The sequence below is a fragment of the Lycorma delicatula genome, chromosome 7 (genome assembly GCF_047948215.1).
Source record: "Lycorma delicatula isolate Av1 chromosome 7, ASM4794821v1, whole genome shotgun sequence".
NCBI classification, from domain to species: domain Eukaryota; kingdom Metazoa; phylum Arthropoda; class Insecta; order Hemiptera; family Fulgoridae; genus Lycorma; species Lycorma delicatula.
Genome location: NC_134461.1, coordinates 57941928 through 57963017, shown reverse-complemented (window position 1 = coordinate 57963017; position 21090 = coordinate 57941928). Strand labels below are relative to the sequence as shown.

Genomic DNA, 21090 nt, shown 5'->3' with positions numbered 1-21090 from the left:
ATTGAAAATATTTCCTTTTTCAAATATTTGTGTTAATTTGCAAATCTTACAGTCAGCTTTAGTTCAGATAAATTATGTTTTACTGCAGTAATTTTTATATCCAATAGCAAATCACTCTTGGAACAGAATAATTAGATAACTAATAAATATTTTCAATTAATTGTAGGTGATAGAAGATGTATTTAAAATTTCTTTATTATTTAAACAATTTTCTTATTTTAATAAGTTTTACATACATTATAAATTGTTTGAATAAGGTAGTGACTGCCAAAACACTCATAAAAATGAGTTATGGAAAATCAATGTTATCTAAATATTAAATATATTTTACTTCCCTCCAGTGGAAGAGAGCTAAAAGTTATATTTACAAAATTAATTGGATAATTCCTCATGATAAACCATTTTGGGGATGACTGTTCTGCATAAGGAAACCTGAATCTGTTCTCAGGTGAACTTTTAGTACCTGGATAATAAAATGTTTAGCATATATTTAAGTTGTTCAGTATAAAATTGTTGATCAGTTATGTATTCTTCTCATCTTGGGTTGAAGTACTCTGATCTCTGGATTATTTTGTTTTGTTTCATGGACTGTTTATGTAGGTCATCTTTATATCAGCAACTACTCTTTCCCCTAATTCTTTGTCTCTTTTCATTTTATTGGTGTCCTGTAGGATTTTTTTTTGGCAAAACAGATCTTGGATCTGTGATGAGGATAAAAGACCTTTATGGGTACTAAAATTTGTATATTTGTGTAGTTTAGTGAGGGTGGCTTTGCATATGGATCTATCTAGGGGGTCTGTTACCTATCCAGTGGTTATACAAAATGTCCAACTTGAGGCTGAGATGGATATCAGGTAAGGCTAGGCCTCTAATTCCTACTAATTTTGTGCTTACATATTTTGTTGCTTGGATGAATTTGAATAAAATACTTACCAAATTTACTAAGAGCTATGCTGCTACACTTGTTATACCACTTATATAATTATTTCATTTCACTTTTATCTAAACTGTTATTATATTTAATTAAAGTATTTGAACTTACAAAGTAGTGTTTATTTTTGTAATTTTCAGTGATATCAGCTGCTGTGATCATTAGACATTAATTATTATATATGCAAATATTTTGCCAAAAGGCTACTTTGTCCATAATTACTTTTGTGTAATTTAAAACTGATATATAAACATAATATTTACCATTGGCATTTTAATCCATACTTCATATCCTTTTAACTTTGAAGATCCTACTTCCTGAGATTGATAGGTACTTTTTAAAATTAGTTTGCGAGGAGTACAGTTATGAATACTAGAATATAATTGCATAACAATCTACATTTAATGGTTTTTATATACAATTTGTTTATGCTCTGTTTTACTACTTCTTTCAGTTAATCTTTATTACATATTGATAAATGTGACAAACATTTCACATTAATCAGGAAAAAAAACAAGGAACAATTTAATAAGGATAATTGAGTACATAATGATTTGATTTATTAATGAGAAACACCTGGAAAAAAATTGTATTTTGTATATACATGTTTCTTATATGTTATAATTAACCTTTATATATTATAATATGACCTCTAAAAAAAAAAAAATAAGAAATGAGTGCTTGTGATTGGTTTTGGGAAATCTTTTATTTAAATTAAATTTCTAATATTTTGTTACAAACTGATTTATTAACTGATAAAAAACTAGCACCAGTTTTTTAAAATTCATTTTCTGAAATTTTTCAAAATTGTTTACCAATAACAATATTGGATATTTTTATTACAGTATTCATGCATAACAATTTATATTTAATGATTTTTTTATACATTTTCTTTTTGATATATTTTACTACTTTTTCAGTCAATCTATATTACATATTGATATGTGTAACAAACATTTTGCATTCATCTGGAAAAAAACCAGAAACTTAACTTTTATTGTAGTAAACTTTTACTTAGATTTAGATAAGTGTAATATAATTTTTTACATGTTCTTTAAATGAAAAACAAATATAAAATATCTTTGTATTTTAAAAAGTAAATTGAGTTGAATTGAAATGACTTTTCAAAATATATTTATTAAAATTATTATTTTTTTGTTATAGAAATATTATTAATTATTAAAAATATAATTTTTACACTGCTTTGTTTTAATAATTCATATATTTTTAGTTGATTATCCAAGGTTCTACATTATTTTTACATTAACTTTAATTATCTATTTATTTTCTTCAAAGTGATTTTTAGATTGTGTATTGTTTAATTGAAGTTGTTATTTTTATTTATTGCTTTTATAATTAAAAGTTCTTTTATTTTATTATTTTGAATAATGTTTCTCTTTGGTTTTCTGTTTTATTCTTTCTTCAATTATTATCTTTTTTCATTAATTTTTATGTACTAATTTCTCCTTTATAAATTCCCTTAAAAATGTATTCTTTTATTTTTAATTATGTTCAATGATGCTGTTTATTTCAGAAACATAAAATAAGCACAAAAGTCAGTTCCTATTGTGCATTTTTTTTTTTATGTTGAGGTGATGTAAGTTTTTTTTTTATATTCTTTATAGAAAATTACTGCAAAGATTTTCTTATTTCTTTATGTAGTACTTTGCTAATAATGATAAAAATTACTAACATATCTCTAAAAAGTAATTTTAAAGGTGATTGAACTAAAATGAAATAACAAGATCTACCTGCAAAAATTCATTTATCATGTTTTTTAATCTGCAGATAATGTAATGATTTGAAGAAATGTGACATTTGAGGTCTGTGAAGTCTTATGAATATGGATTGCTAGTTGAGGTTTAAATAAAACTTTTATACAAATGCTAAAAAATTCACTCAATGATGAATACAAAGTGAATCATCTGGAAAAGTTAGCTATTAAATGATTCATGCAATTTTTTATAGTGATCGTTTGTTAGACAGATGAAGTTGTTTAGCTCTCACATTCAAATGGATATCAATTTCTGGACAGGAATGAACATTAGATGTAGAGTTAGGGAATCGTTTCAACTGTACTATTTTTAGTATTTTTCATTTTATTACATTATAATTAATTAAGTAGTGAACAAGAAGATTGTGAAAAAAGGGATTAGTTGAACTTACCTGATGTTATGGAAATTATTCTAATTTGCTTCACTGGTGAATTGATTTTTCTGAATAACCAACAACATGCTGATCTGATTTTGCTTGTTTGAGAACTCTTAATTAATGTATGTTTAAAAGATTTGGGAAACTGACTTTTGTGATCATTTGGCTTTTGATTAGATAAAAAGTATTTTTGGCATGTATAACTACTAGAAATATGGCAGATATTTAATTATTTTCTATTACAAATGGTTTGTAGTTAGCATTATTAATAATACAGTGCAATCATGTTAATCTGAACTCTTGTGACCTGAAAATTCAAATAATCTGGAGAATTAAGTCTAGAAAAAAAAACAGTGTTTGTATTATAAAATGATATTACAAACACTATTTGTAAATGATCTATCTGCTCTACCTTGTAAATATATAACATACAATAAAACTTGGTTGTAGAAGTGTGTACCTCATCATTGCAGTCATAATTTTAAAAAATCTATTTATAAATTTGGTTGTTTTAAAAGATATTTTTCTGAAAATTGCTATCCTAAAATTTTGCTTGGGGAGATGCTCTTGAAATTTTTTTTTTAGTAAAGTCTAGCCTTTAATTGCTAGGAGTTCAGTAATTACTGATCTTGAATAATGATACAAGAAGGTTAATAGGTTTTTTGTTGCCTATTTTGAAAAATTTTCCAAAGTACAATCATGTTCAAATACTTAATGTGCAGTGGTAAGCTTTATTGTATTTAAGCTTTAAACATTTATTGTATATTGCCTTATTTATTCTCTTTGATTATTTTCTGTTGGAACTGCTTCCCTTGTTTATTAAAAAAAGACCAATTAAAACAACTTTATTAAATGTCTTTTTACTGTAAAAATATGAAGTACGAGTTAAAATATTGATTTAAAAAAAATTACTTCTCTTTTTATATTGTCATAACTGCTGAACCCTTACTTTGCTAACATGTTAAAAAAAGATAAAATTATTCTCTGAAGTGATTTTTTTATGTTGGGAATTACACCTACTTCATGGTTCCAAAGACAACCATTGTGAAAAATGGACTATAAGAATAGTATTGTTTACAAATAAATTTAGAAAAGGACAAACTTTAAAACAAGTTTCTTAAAATTATAAAATTTTATAATGATTTATTCAGATGTGTTGTTTTAAAACCAGCATTCTTTTTTGGAAAGAGATGACAAGTGAAAGACTTACATCAGCCTGTTGTGATGAAGTATAAGATTGTACTAAAAAACAATAATAATGGTTTAAATTTTAAATGAACTATATTTTATTATTATACTGTTTGTGAAGTTAATATTTTTAAATAAAGTATAGTATTTTTAGACTATAAATATGGGTTATATAGAAATATATTTGTAAATAATTCAGCCATAAGTTTTAAAATAAGAAATAGATATGCCTTAATAGTACTTCATAAAATATAAAGGTATAATTTGTGTAACCTTTTGTTTATCTAGTAACACATATGGTATATTGGTTCCTTTATGTCTGAAATTATTACCACATTATACATAATGTGTGTTTCCCCGTTAACCCTTTTACATGGGTAGGTCCTTCCTCTATCATGTAGCTGACAGTCTTGTTTATCTTGACATTAATGGATTGACCTAACATAATAATATTAGGCCATAATTTTTTCTTTGGTTATGTTTATAATTTTAAACCAGTGATTGTTGTTATGGTAGTGTATCAGCAGACTGAAAGTTATATATTTTAACAAGTGTAGTCTGTAAACAATAATTGTATATGTTTTTATTATCTGAATATAAAGTGGTCATTGTTAGTTCAGATGAATTGAAATGTACTGTATTTATATTTTGCTGAAATTTATTTTTATTTCTTAAACAACTGCTAAATCTTAATAATAAATCATTAGTTTTATATTGCTTTTTTTCTAAATTTTTTTTTTGTGGTTAAATTATGAATCTTATGTTTTTATTTAAAAATAAAATATTTAAATTTACAGTACTGTAATATGTTGTTATGTTTAAAATTTAGGATTTTTTGTAAGAATAAAAAGAGTTCTATTGAAAAAACTTTTAATCATGATAATTATGAGTTGCTACCCAAAAGTTGTTGACATTTGCTGAAGGTTGATTGTCGATTTATGTCGATTTAAATCACCATTTTTCTGTAGATAGTAATGCACTTTGGCAATTTCTGCCATTAATTCTAAAATTTTTATATTAATAAAAAGACTTCCAGAACATTTTTCTGAGTTAGCTTGTTTATTACCTACATTGAGTAGGATACCCGTGCTTGTAGTAATTTTATGTCTTAAGCCATCATCTTGTTTTTCATTAGAAAAGGAGGAAGAAGTTCCTGAAGGAATAAAATTTAATTGACTGAGAGGAAGGTCAGCTACCATATTTTTTTAGAAACTATAGAAATTATAAACTTTTAAACAATTAAAAAATTTATGCTTACCCACTTCCATCCTGGAAAAAGTTGATCATCCACCAATTACAGAGCTTTTTATGTGTCATGCCTTCATATAAGTGCTATAGTAATTATATTATCATTAACTTTATTAAGATTCTAATAATCTATTCTTTGTATCTTACTTGAGGAAAAGTAGAATATATCCATTGGAATGATTGTTTCTTTTTTGAATTTTGCATGTTAACAATAACATGGCTGCAGGCTTAAGATGCATGATAAAAGTTTGCTGAAGTAGATTAATCTGATGATATCACAAATTTCAACAAAATTATTTGGATTTCTGCTGCTTGAATGGCAATCAAAAAATTTTTCAACACTCATAAAGAAATGAAAACCAGGTTTGTCTTCAAACAGTTAAATGATTTATAAATATGAATAACTTGTAAAACATTATTACCTAATGTTTGCATTGAATTCTTACCAGGTTTAAGAAAAGTGGTATTTATTAAGTTTGTATTCTGTAATATTCCATCTATTTAGATTTTCAGAATGACATATGATAGTTGTAATCAAAGGAAGATTCTATGATAACATTACCTCTTGGTGATTAGTGCTTATAATTCTTTATTGTGTAAGTTAATAATATGTTTTCAACTGTATTAGCAAATTTTAGGAAATGCTGGGTAGCACCTCATTAAAAAAATTTACAAAAAAAGAAAAATCTGCATTTCTTTTAGATACACTATTTATAAATGATTGACATCACTTGATTTGTGATAATTTTTTCTTACATCATAGTCTGTGGGATTTTTTTTAAATGAAGATAAACATGTGTAAAATTGTTTATATCACAGCACATTGTCTAATTGTCTGTTTGTTTTATGTAGTTGCAGTGCTGGTTCAGGAAAAGGGACATTGTGTATTTTGGTACACAGAAATAAAAATTGTCAGTATAACTTTAGATGTGAATACCAGACATAAAGACAAAGTAACATCTTATAAAGTAATTATGTTGTGTAATATTATAAATTTAAAGAAACAGGAATTATAGAAAAAGAAATGTTCATCTTTGTTTTATTTTCTGTAGAAAAATAATTATCTTTATTATTCACATGAAGCATATTTATATGAAAATGTGAATAACATTCCTGATTGGCAATCCTCAGGTTTTAATTTATCAGCATGAAGCTAACTTTGTATATGGGTAGTTTAAACCTCACATTAAATAACCAAGATTTAAATTTCAGTGAGAAAGATTTTCCTCGTCATCCCAAGGCAGATGCCTTCCATTATTCTTGCTAACTATTGGCTGATTTTCTTCATTTTAAGATGATTTTTCTTTGTTTCTGTTTCCAGTTTTATTTTTTTAAATTTATTCTATTATTACTTATTTGTTTCATGAGATAAAGCATGTTTCATATTCATGAAACTTAAAACTTATGAAGCTTTATGATAAATTTTTTATTTCATTTTGCTATTTATGTTGGAAATGAAAAATCGAGTTTGATTTTTTGTCTTTGTATGCCCTATTTTCCTCAATTATTTTTCTTGTCAGAATGGATTTGGGAATATTTTTATGGCCACATATCTTCTTTGCTTTGATCTATGCAGTCAATGTTACCTATACAGATGTAGTGTATAAATTTGTTGCTTGTTAAAATTGATATACCTGACTGGGATTTGAACCAGGGACCACTGGATGAAAGGCAACAGATGCTACCACTCCAGAATAGAGATCACAAACTTTGATTTTACATACCACATACATGTATGTGTTCCTCACTTACTGCTTTCTCCTGGATTGACACCATTCTGAAACTGTGATAAGAAGTCAGTTTAATCAAATATTGCTGGGTAATTTTTAATATTTTATCTTTATTAAAAAAAATCCCAAGAGCTGTTGAATACAAAAATATTATTGTAAATCAAATGTTCTCCATTTATGAATATTTGGTATTTCATAATAAATGTATTTTGTAGTTATTTGTATACACTAGGGAAACAATTTTTACATAAAAAATTTTCCATTTTATTATTAGTATAACTTATGAAATAAATATTTTAAACAGTGATTTTGTTTAAGATTTATTTAGGCTATTTATTTAGATTTATTTGTGAATAACATGAAGTTTTAACAGTTGTCAGATTACATTTGTAATTTATATATTAATTAGGATCTATTTTATATTCACGGTTGTTTTTTGTTTTTTTTCTTTATATAAATTACGGCTTTTCTGTTAATGATGTTGCTTATTGAATAATTGTACTGTTTTATTGATTTGTGCATTATCTATTTTCAGTTGCTCTAATACTGCACATTTAATTTGTACTTTTGTTTTGTACGAAATTTTAAGTTAGGCAAATTTTCTTGAATTTTGAAAAAAATTGTTATACTGAAATTGCTATTATAACTATTTTTATTCCTTCTAATAAATAAAAAAAATGTTAGGTTTTTCCAAATAAAAGTATATTTGTGTAACATGCAGCAAACGAAAACAGATTTTGCATGGCAGTTACTACAATTTTTTTACAGGATCATTATGGCGATACATACGCGCATCGATGTCGCTGTCAGGGTACATGCCACCTCTCTGTGATCCAACAGATAGTCACCTCCTTTTGGATGGAGGTTATGTCAACAATCTTCCAGGTAAACCAATCACAAGCTCTCATCTGTAATGTAATAATAGAGAAATTTCAAGTAACACTGGTATTTAGTGGTCTTTTTTTTATTCCTTTTGTTTATCAAATTTTTTTTACCTTTAGCTGTAATAAAAAAACCTGTGTTTCTTGAAAGAACTCTAATACATGTTTATAATAATTTATATTTATGTTTTCTCATAACTATTTCATTTTTGTTTGTACATTTTCAGGTGCATTACTTACTTATCACTGTCATGCATTACTATTCAGTTTTCTTGTTCAACTTTTATCCCTGTTTCTGCACTTTTTTTTAATATATTTATTATCACTTTCAGTCAAAACTGGACAAAATTTCTGTGTTTATTCTATTAACTCTAATACCCCTGTATAGAAATGCTATGATTTCTTTGATTAATAATACTATACACTCTTATCAAATGATTTTTATATAAAAATTAATCTTTTCTTTAAGATTGTGGATTTTTTTTTGTAGAGATACTATATGTTGCTTCTAAATTTATATTGTACAATTCTTTTTGCAGAAAAAGAACTTTATATTTGCTGCAAAAATCTCAGCTTATTATTTCTTTTCAACATTGCCTTTATTTTTAAGATTCTTATGTTTCTGCTGTGTTTTCCAAGTTTCTGGCTTCTGTCATTTACTGTTCATTAATATGAAAATCCTACATTCTTTCAGCTAGCCCTCACTATCAGGCATAATTAAATATATTCTTTAATGTATTAAGGATCTTTAAAATTTGAGTAAATGTATTCCATATTGTCACAAAAATTTATCAGCTTTTTTATCTCTCTTTTTTTTAAAATTATTACTATATTAAACAGTGTGGAGTCGCATAATATTATTACAGGTGTTTTGTGGCAATATGTACGTGCAAGTATGTCCATTGCTGGGATTGTTCCTCCGCTTTGTGATCCAGCTGATGGACATTATCTCGTTGATGGTTGTTATGTCAACAATGTACCAGGTATCAAAAAAGAAAAAAAATTAACATATAATCGAGAGAATTAACTATGAAGTATTATTATGATTTCATTTTTAAGTGATATTTTTCAAATTTAATTTAACATATTATTTCTTAAACAAAATTGCTCATTTTGTTTATTGTAGCACCTTTAAGCGTAATAAAAAAATAAGTCTTATTTGTCAAATGATTGTGTAAAGTAACTAATTTTACAGAAGTGATCTCTATATTATTTGTCTAACACACGCATTGTGAGTTTTATAACACTCTTGCTGTTGAAGATCTTCTATGTATTGATTACTGTATGAATGACGAAATATTGTTATCCAATTTGTAGCTTTATCTGTTCCCTCTCTGCTGCTATGAATTTGCCTACTCTTTTGTGTGATTATTTCTGCATATGAGCATTAAGTTTTGTAGTAGTTTTGGGTATTATGAGTTTTAATTATGTGTGGTTCTAAAAAGTAAAGAATATTTGGCTGTAATAGATTTTAAATAAAAAGGTAGGTAGTATATTAAAATATTTATTTGTTCTTACAACAAAATTTATTTATTTTTCTTTTTGTCCACTATTCAAATTTAGACTCATCATATTATATTACAAATATTTCTATTCTACAATTATGGATGTCTGCCAAATGTTTTATCAGCCAGTCAGCGACATCTTAAAATCTCATCATCATTTCTTTAATGACTGGTGCCTAAAACTTTTTGTATAAGGGTAGATCCAGAAATAAGGTTCCCATCAGTTTAACAAATAGACAACATTGTTTATTCTCATAGAAATTTACATCATTGGAAAGAAGAAACTTTGCTCTATTTTTCTACATAATCGCCATCTTTTTCTACGCATTTTTGTAGATGGTGCTCCAATTTCTGTATCCCAATGTTGTAGAACTCCGTCGTCAACCCATTGAGGAAGCGTTTCACCTATTTTTTGACTTCATCGTCGCTCTGGAAGTGTTGGCCACTCAAGTGTTCTTTTAACTTGGGGAACAAGTAATAATCACTAGGCGCGAGGTCTGGACTGTAAGGTGGGTGGGGTATGACAGTCCACTCAAATTGTGTTAAAAGTTCCTGGGTTTGACAGGAAACGTGAGGTCGGGCGTTGTCGTGAAGCAGTGTTACACCGGCTGTCAGTCATCCTCGCCGGCGGTTCTAGATACCTCACCCGAGTTTTCTTAGGATTGCACAATAACTGTCTGAGTTGATTGTTGTTCCAGTTTTAATGAAATCAATCAGCAGTATCCCCTTACAATTCCAAAAAACTGCGATGGGTGAGCCTGAGTTGACGTCACTGTTTGGATTTTTGTTTCATTTCAGGAGTGAAATGAAACGCCCACGTTTCTTCTCCTGTAACAATAAAGTCCAACAATCCTTCCTTATCTTCTTGACAATTTTAAAGAAACTGGCAAGCACAGTCAAGGTGTTTCTCCTTGTGGTCTGATGTCAATAGCCGCGGTACCAATCGAGTTGTGATATCTCAATTTTTCAGTCAAAGCTCTTTCCACTTTACTGTAAGAACTCCCAGGAATCCGAGCAAAAGTTCACAGACGGTGGTCCTCTGTTTTGAAGCACTTCGCATTGAACCATCTTGATAACTGCCTCCGAAACTGACAGTCTTCCACTTCATTCTTCATCGTGGACTTCCTTCCGACCGGCACTAAACTTCCTGCACCACTTTTGGACGTGTTGAACGGACATACACTTGTCGCCATACACCTCTGTCAACTGACGATCAATATCCACGAGTGGAGTTCCTTTGGCGTGCAAAAAGCGAATTGCGGAACGAATCTCACACTTGGCGGGATCAACAAGTGGAACCTCCATCTCGGACGGCTGCTGAGCCAAGACTGAGCAGCACAGCAAAGCGCGGCCAAGCGGAATCGAGAGTGGAGGAACAGCCGCGCACAGCGATGTTGACTCACACCTTCTCATGCCGCTGGAGCTCTTTGGGAACCTTACTTCTGGATCGATCCTCGTAGTTTCAGAAATAAATAAAATTGGTTAATTTTAGACAGATAACTTTTAAAACACTAGGGGACAGATCAGGGGAGTATGGTGCAGTGTTATCTACTTAACAGATGAAGTTTTGAAGCAGCACTTGGAGTTTTAGTAGAGTGTCTACCATCTTGAATCAAAACAGTGCCACTTAACGATAGGTCATTTTGTTTGAGCAAAGTTTGTAAATTTTTTATCTATAAGTCTCTAAATCACCGCAAGTGTATAATTTATTATTTCAATTGAGATGGTATCAGGAAGTAAAATAATGGCATGGTTCCTAGGACCTAAGAAGATACCATCATTTTCCATGTTCTCAGAATTTACTTGACTACTTCCAGTTCTGAATGCTATTCCATTGACAATATTTATTTTCAGTAATTCTATTTCATATACATATTTCATCATCAGTAGCAATATGGTTAAAAAATTTCTCTTCTTATATATTAATTGAGTGTTATGGTTACTCTCTCATTCTTGCTTATTCTTGCCTTCTTTAGACATTATTAAAGGAACTCATTTGGCACATTTTTTTACACAGTACATTCATTTACAATCTCTTATAACAGAGACTTTGAAATCTGAGGAAGTGAGCTACATGATCCATTAAAACTCATCAGTATAAATTCTGTTGTTGGTTATTTCCTACAATTCTTCCATGATAAGATAGGATCATCCAGAATAATCTTAATTATGGATATTCAGTCTCCTCCTCATTGGACAAGACACCATATTTCTCACACTTCATATATTCATTAACTCGTCACTTATTACTTTTCCCCTATTTAATTGTAATTTTCTACATTGTAAATATTTCTTGCTTGAAATTCAAAATGTAGATCACAATCTAAATTTCATATTTGATTGTATATTTTTCATCTTTTCACATATTTTTAGTTCCCAGAAAAGCAGTAATAATATAGTACTGAATTGAGACAACTCATGGAACTTGAAGCTGAAGTAATGGTGAATTAACAGACTACATTCTTGTTGGGAGGTTAACTGCACCGGTTCTATGCATGTATATTTATCTGTATGGCCCTCATAATTATGATTTTTTACTGAATTCCTGTTGTCACAATTTTTAAGGTTGGAAATTAATATGTATTTTGAAAAAAATTATATCTGTATTGTAATGTTCATTTTAATCAGTCTTGATTTTGTCATACTAAGATAATGTAATGAAAGATTGTATGTCTCCTCACTTTTTTGGGTTATGATAGATGTCTTCTTTTCACTATGTGCACTTGTGTCTGCCCAGAGAACATGCCGTCTTGCAGCAAGAGATTTTCTTGACTGCTAAACATCTCTTTTTTAATAATTTTTTTTACTTACCACTAGAAAAATTTAATTAGATCAAGTGAAATTTTACGTGGCAAGAAAGGGCTTTTAAAGTCAGCCTTATAAATGAATTACTTATGTAACTACAGTTGCTTCACTTTTTCTGAATAACATTCCAACTAAACTGAGTGTGTATAGTCAGCTTTACTGAGTTTTTTATGCAAAAAAGATTAGCTTTCTAGGAGGAATTGTAGACTAATATAATTGTTATAAGATATGTGCACCAGTGTTGTTTCTGTTTTTTCTATATTTGTGCCTCTTCAGCAGTCAGAATGTTATAATTTCTTTTTCAAAATAAATGTAAAAGCATCACTGACATCGTCAGAGATCTTTTACTGAAGTTCAATTTCTATACTTGTGATTTCTATAAATTTAGAAGTATTGCCTACATGGTTAGATTGGTAAAGGTTTTTGTGTTATTAATACAGTTTTACAAAAAATTAAAAAAGGAGTTTTTATTTTTGTAATTTTTTTATGTTTTCTGTCTGCTTTGCTATAGCTGAACATGATTAAGCCTTTATAATGTGCCAGATGAATCTGTTTTACTATAAGTAGCTAGCTTGTTATTTTGATTAGCACTAAACTGTTACTTTAGTAGATCATTCAAATATGATATTTACTAGTTTTGTGCTTTGTTGAATGAAATTCTTACTGACAGATTTCATTTTATGCAAATTTGGTTTTGTATTATAGTTATTTATTACTTTATTTTGATTTTGCTAGCTTCTAATAGAGCTTTTTTTTAATTTACAATAATTAATTGATGTGTACTATGTGATAATGTATGTTAAATATTTAAAATACAAGCCAGTAAATCATATATTTTAGATTGTGGCCTAGCAGTGACCTTTGTGACATTAGCTGCAAACTGTACAATTCTTCCTTTCCCCTTTGCTTTGTATTTTTTTCTTTATTATATAAAGTCTATTAATTTTTTTTTTTTTAAATGTTGTTTTATTGTTAAGCTTGAAAAGAGCAGTAGTTGGTGGGTCAGTGTATAAGATATGTGTAAGAATATCTTATAACTAATCTGCTGCCAACTTTTGAAAACCACATTCATATTGGCCTTTAATATTAACATTAACTTACACATTCACATTGTTCTGGGTTCTTAGCCATTGTGATTAATTGAAGAATGAGTTTTCAAGCAATGTTGTTCAAATAAAGAAACATACTGGCTCTTTATTTGGTTCTTTGGTTATTTATTTCAATAACCATTTGGTTATTATAAAATTGGTTATTGAAATAAAAACCAAGTGGTTGTTGAAATAAATTAGAAAACAAGAAAATGTTCAAACTGTAAAAATCTTTTTCTTAAAATCTAAAAACAGGTGGTCTTTTTTATTGTTAAGTAAATGCCTGTACACTGGATAACAACATATATAAGAAAATTAGTAAAAAAGATAAAAGAAAAAAGAAGAGGTTATGATAATAATAATTAGAAAAATTAATCATCAAATAAACAATACTTACAAAAACTTTTACAAGTATTTTAAACAAAGTTTTTACAAATAACTATTGTTGTTTGTAGTATAAGTTTAGCTTACAAACATCTAAAATAGTATGAACTTTAGATTAATCAATGATATTAGTAATGCAGTGTTTTGTAAATATTGTTGTTAATTTGTCAATTAATTTTTGTTTTTATAATTATTTCATCTTTCTTCATTTATTTTCTTATAAATACTACTTACTCAAGTTCAACTGGTAATGATGTTTATTAACAACCAAAATCCTACTTAGGTTTAGATTTTAAGTAAAAATGTTGTGCAGCTTGTTAATTAAGCACTTTGTTACTTAAAGCAATCTTGTGAAGATAGTTTAAGTACTATGTGAATCTGGGTAAATGACAGCAGCCATTTCCGTATTTAAGAAATCAGTCTGTAGATTACCAGAGTTTAACTACTGGTGAAATTTCACTGCATGCATTAGTGGTTTATGGTAACTACCAGTAGATATTTTCTAATTTTGAAGTGCCAGAACATATTTATCCCTCTCTGCCAAAGAGAAAGAAGTCTCATAATTTATAGTATATTTAAATTTATAACCCATTACATGAACATGATGAACTGTGATTAATATACTCTGTTTTATTCAACAAATGTAAATGAGAATATCCTTAAATGTCTTAAAGAATATAACAAATGAATTGTATTTATTTGTTACAGAACTAAAAATTAATACCCATGAGTTATATAAGTGTCAAACAAAACTTTAAAAGGGTATTTCCATGAATCTCCACAACCAAGAATTTGTTCACACGAGCTGTTACTTCTTCAAAATTATTTATTTCTTAATGTTATTTAATTAGCAGATTTAATGATTATTATTATTAGTAGTTCAGTACAAATTTAGGTAAATTTGAACTTTTTAACTGTTCATCGTAAAGAGTCACTATTATTTGGTGTTTCATAAAATTGTGTAAATTCTCCCAAACAAGGTACAGCATATCAAAATTGAAATGCCATAATTTTGTTCATTACATTCCATCAGAAATTAATTGATGCAGTTGATGCCATATAACATAAATTTATTTGTTCATTGTGATACAAGATCTTATAATAAAGAAGTTGACAACTATTCTGTAATATTTAAACAATACATAGTGTACTGTAGATATATTGTTATGTTGCAGTACATAAACAACAGTTATAAAAGTAACAAAAGTATTATTTGTAGTTATTGTGCAGATTTTTTTAATAGATTTTATTTTTTTTTTAAATATATTTTATTTTTATTATTATTTAAAGTTTGAATAGGTTTCCAAAATTGATGTCTATATTAAAAAAACATACTTGAAAAGAATGCAAAGAAATGAAAAATAATTGAAAAATGTGTGCTTTGATAAAAACAAAAAAAAAGGAATACAGAAAAATGACACATTGAAACTGCTTTGAACATGAGTGAAGGCTCTCTGAAATGAGGGGATAAATATTATTTTTTAAACATAAGTTTTCTGACTAATTTTTGGTGAATTTTTGTATGATGATACTGTTTTACAGAATGGTATCATACTGTATATTATAATGATCATACAGTAAGCAGTGATGAGGAAGATGAAAACTAGAAATTTCTTTACATCACTTCAGTGGCCAGTGTTTTTTTTTATCTTCCTTGTTACATGGGAAAACTTAAATAAAAAACCAGAGGAACTTCCTCTGTGTAATAGAGAAAGGATTATCAAAATACAGATTGGTCATATTGAGAGCTTCTTCTTTTTATTGCTTGGTTAAAAATTACCTTCAGTAATAAATGATAATTATGTAGAAATGAAAAGTACAAAATATAAAGGATTAACATTTGTAAAAATTCTTGTGGCACTTTACATTTGATCCAGCAAACTAAATTAACATTCCAATCAAGGTAAAATGATGTGGTTTGTAGTGAAAGACCCAAAGGTCACCTCTAGGCTGTGGTAGGTAATTACTAGAAAAAGGTTTTGCTGTTTCTTTGTTATATTATTTTTAAATTAAAGTGGAGTCCCAATAACTTGAGTGGAATGGGACCAGGACTTGAACAACTGAAAGGTTGAAATATTTGGAAAAATAAAGAAAAATATTAAAAAAATAGTAAAAAGATCTATTAAAATTAATTATGATTCTATTTGATGTTTATTTTTGTATTTACACTTAGTTATCTAGAAAAACCCGTCTCCTAATCTGTCTACTTCTATTTCTAATCTCTGTAGAATCGTTTCTTCTGTTTCAGATTCACCCATTTGTCTCAATTGCCTTCAACATTTTTCAAAAACCATTTCATTAATGTAACATAAAGTTTGAAATAAATTTTTCGTCAGCCACAACCTACATCTTTGTTTTCTCCCATATTCAAAAAGTTTATTAAAATGCTTGTCAGTTTTTCTCTTTTCCTTGTTTTTACTTCTTTAAACTGATGTTTATCATTTTATTGCTTTTAGGAGAGGCAGATTAGGTGTGGATATGGAGATGGCTAGAAATTGGGAAGAAGAAATTTTGACCTAACTACCATTGAACACAACTCTAAATAACAATAAAGCAATACCTCCTTGTATTTATTCAGATCCTGGTTTCTTTTTCAATAATTAGTTCAGAATCCTAGATTTTATGAAAAATTGGGTGGATTATTGGGACTCTACTGTTCATGTATTTTTTAGTACACTTCATATATATAAATTTACAAGAAACAGCCTTCCTAGGTTTTGGCTTACATATAATTATAAGTTAGTGCATTGGTTAAAAATAACAGCTTTGTAGCTTTCTGGTTTGTTTTTTAGTGTATTGAACATACCTCGGCATGAAGGTGTAACTCCTAAAGTCAAGTCACTTAACTGTGGAGGTCCAGAGGGTTTTGATTTTTTTTTTGTAGTTTAATGCACTTAATAAATTCTGAATAAACACTATGTATTGTTTTTAATGTTTATATGCACTATGAGGTCTGTATTCTTTTGTGTTTCAGCGGATGTAATGCGTAGTCAAGGTGCTGCTTATATATTAGCTATAGATGTTGGTTCTCAAGATGATACTGATCTGACTAATTATGGTGATTCGTTATCAGGCTGGTGGTTACTTTGGAAGCGATTTAACCCATTTACAACTCCTGTTAAAGTACCTAATTTGCCTGATATACAATCTCGTTTAGCATATGTATCTTGTGTTCAACAACTTGAGGTTAGTTTTTTTTTCACAAACTGTCTCATTCAGTTTAATGCATTAGTTGTTTGCCATAGACCATTTTGTGGTAATTGTATAATGTTCACCATAATAAGTATCATTTTAAGGTTTGATGCATGACATACAGACCATGTTTGTCTTTCTAATGTAATTGTATTTGTGTAAGTCCAGTTGCCAGCTTTCACACAAATTTCAGTGGATGGATGATGTGTAGGTAACTTCAATTATTTTTGTTCTGGAATTGAGAGTTTTATCCATGCTTGGTATTTACTGGAGTTCTTGAGTTTATTTACTTTTTTTACCTTGTAATTGTTATATATTTGTAGATATTCATATGTTATAAACTTGATAAGATTTAACTTAATACATTTTTAATTTAACTTAATTTTTTTTGTATTTACAGTTTGTTATTTCAAAAACTTAAATTGGCAGAAGGGTTGTTGCATGCTATACATTTTATGTTTTTATTTATTACTAAATTCAGTTTATATTCTGTTAAAAAAAAATCTTTGAAAATTGCATTTGTGATGCTGTTAATGGAAGTGTGAAAATAAAAAAGTTTCTACTATACATCTTAGTCAATGTTTACATCTTTAAGTTTGTATGTTAAGAACTTTCAGGAGTGTACTAAAAGCGGTAATGTGAAATGTATACATCAAATACCATTGATTACCAGTTTCTTTTTTCTGGATAATTTGTTTTGTATTCTAATTATTTATATAAAGCAGAATATTTGTCAGTATACTTGTATGTAGATTATGTAGAGATGACTACCTGAATCTTGTGAACTGATTGTGAAATCTAAATGTCTCTTTTTATTATATATGCCGAACTCTGAGAAAGATTACAGTTTTGAATTTTTTTATGTAATTTCATTTAGTGATTTTTAAGTCAGTGAATTATAAACAGTGATTCCCCACAATTGTAGGGAACCATTCATATTATTCAACTGTAAATAACAAAATAATTTTAAAAACAAGAAAATACACAAAAACTGTTTACAACATTTTTTATTTAAAATCCAAATTTACTTGACTTTTTCGGTTGCTAAACAATCATCTCTGTAGATACTGAGACAGTTGTATAAAGATAAAAAAAAGTTAAATGAAGAAATCATAATAATATATCTTATATTGACAAATAAAAGTATTTACAAAACACTGTTAAATGAGCTTTTTTAATAGAATTTTTATTATAAGAATAAAAAAATATTAACAATTCTATTTAAAAAAAATGAAAAACCGTGGGTAGTGTAAATTTCCCAACTATTTAATAACTGTTTATCATGTATGTTGTTTAAAAAATTATTTCTTATTAAAAAAATAAAAGTTTGCGAGCAGTATTGGGCTGCACTATATTTCTCGGGTCTTCTGTATTTATAGCCAGGCAAATATTCCTTTATTCTAATTTCAATCTTTTTTTTTAGTTTGTCTTTGGATCTTAAATTGCAGTTTATCATCTTAAAAAAATATTTAAAAATACCCTCTTTTTCAAGGAATTAGTTGCATGTATAATGTTTCTGAGAACAATTTCCTAAATTTAACCACAGAAATGTAAAAGTTGTGATTTTTTTTAAATATATTTTACTTTACTGATATGTAGAGCTATAAATAGTTTTTGTCTGTGCTTTGTCCAACTCTGCAACTCAGTTGTTCTGAAGTAAGTTGTTTTGCTGCATTTGCTACATGTTTTCTTTCATAAAATGTTTGAATTCAGCTGTGTCTTAATAAAATTCATTTCTCTGTTATAAGCTTCCAGAGTGAGTGTGACATCCCGTTTGCTTTATAAATATCACATTAAAAGCTGATGTCTTATGACGCATAGGATGAAAAGAATCAGTAATATTTCTATGTTCTTTTTCTTTACATATCAAAAGTGATTTTATTTTCTTATGAATTAATCTTAAATAATAAAATTATATCATTGTTCATTTCCTGTTTCTTAGGTAAATTTATATATATATATCTATATATATATTTGTTTTTTATTTTTTTTTTTTAAATTCAGATAATTCATTAACATATTGACCACTGTGCTAATAAAATTTAGTATTTATTGAAATATAAACCACCAAAACACAGTAAATAAAAGTTAAACTTACCACATTAATTCCAAGAATCTATCAACTTTTGCAGGATCCTCTTCAAATTAACAAATCATAAATAAGTTTTGTATTTAATATTGTAGAATTTAATAACAACTGAAGATGCAGGATTTGCGATAATCTATTCTGGAATTAATACGGTAAGTTTAACTTTCTATTTACTGTGTTTTAGCGGTTCATATTTAATTTAATATTATATATATAGATATTCTTTTTAATTTGGTTTAATTTTTAACAAACTTTTTAATTGTGATTAGAAGCATCAAAAATAGCTAAACCATCATTCCATGTTTTAACCAAACTTGCAGGGAATATTTTAATTTTATTGTAGCCTTCATTTGTAGGTTACTCATAAATAATAACTTTGAATTGAAACAGGAAGTTACCCATATCTGTTCCATCAATCTGTTAATAAAAATTGTTATTAAATCGAAAAGCATTTTGTTTCTTACATAAACCCATTCTATTTTTTTGTATTTAATAAATGTTTAAGGGTATGTAAAAAAATTAAATTGAACTACACTGTTCAAATAATCTAATTGAATAATTAACAGTACATTTTTTATTTGATTGTAGCAAGTTGTAAAACTCAAAATTACATTGTGATGTAATTAACGTATTGGAAACAAAATCATAGGTTGTAAAAAGTGCTTGTTTTGTTGGAAACCACTTTCTGTATTGGTGTCTCAATCTTTGTTGTATTCATACACATTCTGTGATACCTTTCTCTTGAAATCTAAAAATTAACCATCTTTCCAAATTTGCAAATAAAAATCATACTGTTAAAAAATATGTTTTGAACAAATATTGTACTGTCATCTCAGTCTATATCGTGACTTGTAATGGATTCCTTTTCAACTTGCCACACAAAATGAAGATTCTACTTTGTCAGAAAACCATATTCCTAGCTTGTGAACCGCAATAAGTTTCATTTTCATTAGAAAAAACAACCATTTGCAGCACACTGCATTTGGAAATTATGCAAATAAGTGACCTATAACACACTGTTCCTTGACCCCATCCAATAATTCATTCACATAAATTGGTCAAAATGTTTTCATATTCAAGTCTTTTTTAATGTGATCATGCATTATTCAACACGTATAGTGTATTAAATTCGCCTACTTGTTTATGAATAGATTTAATTAGAGACCATTTTATTAAATTGCGATTGTGACACATGTTTGCCCTCGCATCTTTCATCCACCGTATGGTCTCTCTCTGATACTACCAGAAGCAAATGTATGTTTCTCCCAATCAAGCATTGTTGCTTTAAGAGATGAGTCCTTAAAACAGGGGTGACATGAAACAGATGTGATACATGAAATGCATTCACTATAGCATTATTTGGTTTGTATGTCATCATTAGTGTATCCAAACACGTCGCCAACTGCTCCGTTACACTAATTACTCCACTCACATCAATCATAGCTTTGCCTTTTTTTATAAGAAAGAAACTGAGCGTCCTGTATTAGCTTGAGAGCAAGGGTACCAGTTGTGGTAAGGAAATTATTTCTTAGGAACCAAATACTGCCCACCTTTTAAAACAGTGATAAAATGTTAATTGCAGAATTGCAGGGAGGGGGCTACTGTGACTTTGTAGACTTACTATATGTATTGAACAAGGTTGGAGATAAGGCAGCCTTATCTCTCTTCTTAGTCTTGTCACTCTTCCTTGCTTCTCTTCTAGTCAAACCATTCAGTGATTTATCTAATTCAGAAATATTTGTTTAATTAATCTGAACTGTCCTTGTATCAATCCACTTTTTTAAGTATATCTGTTGCTTTGTGTAACTATTTGCCATCTCTATTATGAGTTTCTTTTGTTGCTGTTCTTCCTCCACTTATCCCATGATATTGTTTTTATTTTTTTTTTTGCATTAATT

General features: G+C 28.1%; 1 protein-coding gene across 9 annotated transcripts in view; it reads left to right on the top strand.

Annotated features, from left to right (window-relative positions):
* Positions 1 to 21090, top strand: part of sws (patatin like phospholipase domain containing sws) — a 161767-nt gene that overhangs the window by 113038 nt on the left and 27639 nt on the right. For 6 of the 9 annotated variants that reach the window (XR_012756976.1, XM_075370398.1, XM_075370399.1 and 3 more), the window contains 3 exons: positions 8017 to 8133; positions 8996 to 9112; positions 16886 to 17097. Coding sequence is in view for 8 of the 9 variants with exons in the window: in XM_075370398.1 (XP_075226513.1) it covers positions 8017 to 8133; positions 8996 to 9112; positions 16886 to 17097 (446 nt within the window). In the remaining variant the exon portion in view is untranslated. The remainder of the gene's footprint in view (positions 1 to 8016; positions 8134 to 8995; positions 9113 to 16885; positions 17098 to 21090) is intronic. The other 3 variants (XM_075370405.1, XM_075370402.1, XM_075370404.1) reach the window with 2 other exon arrangements.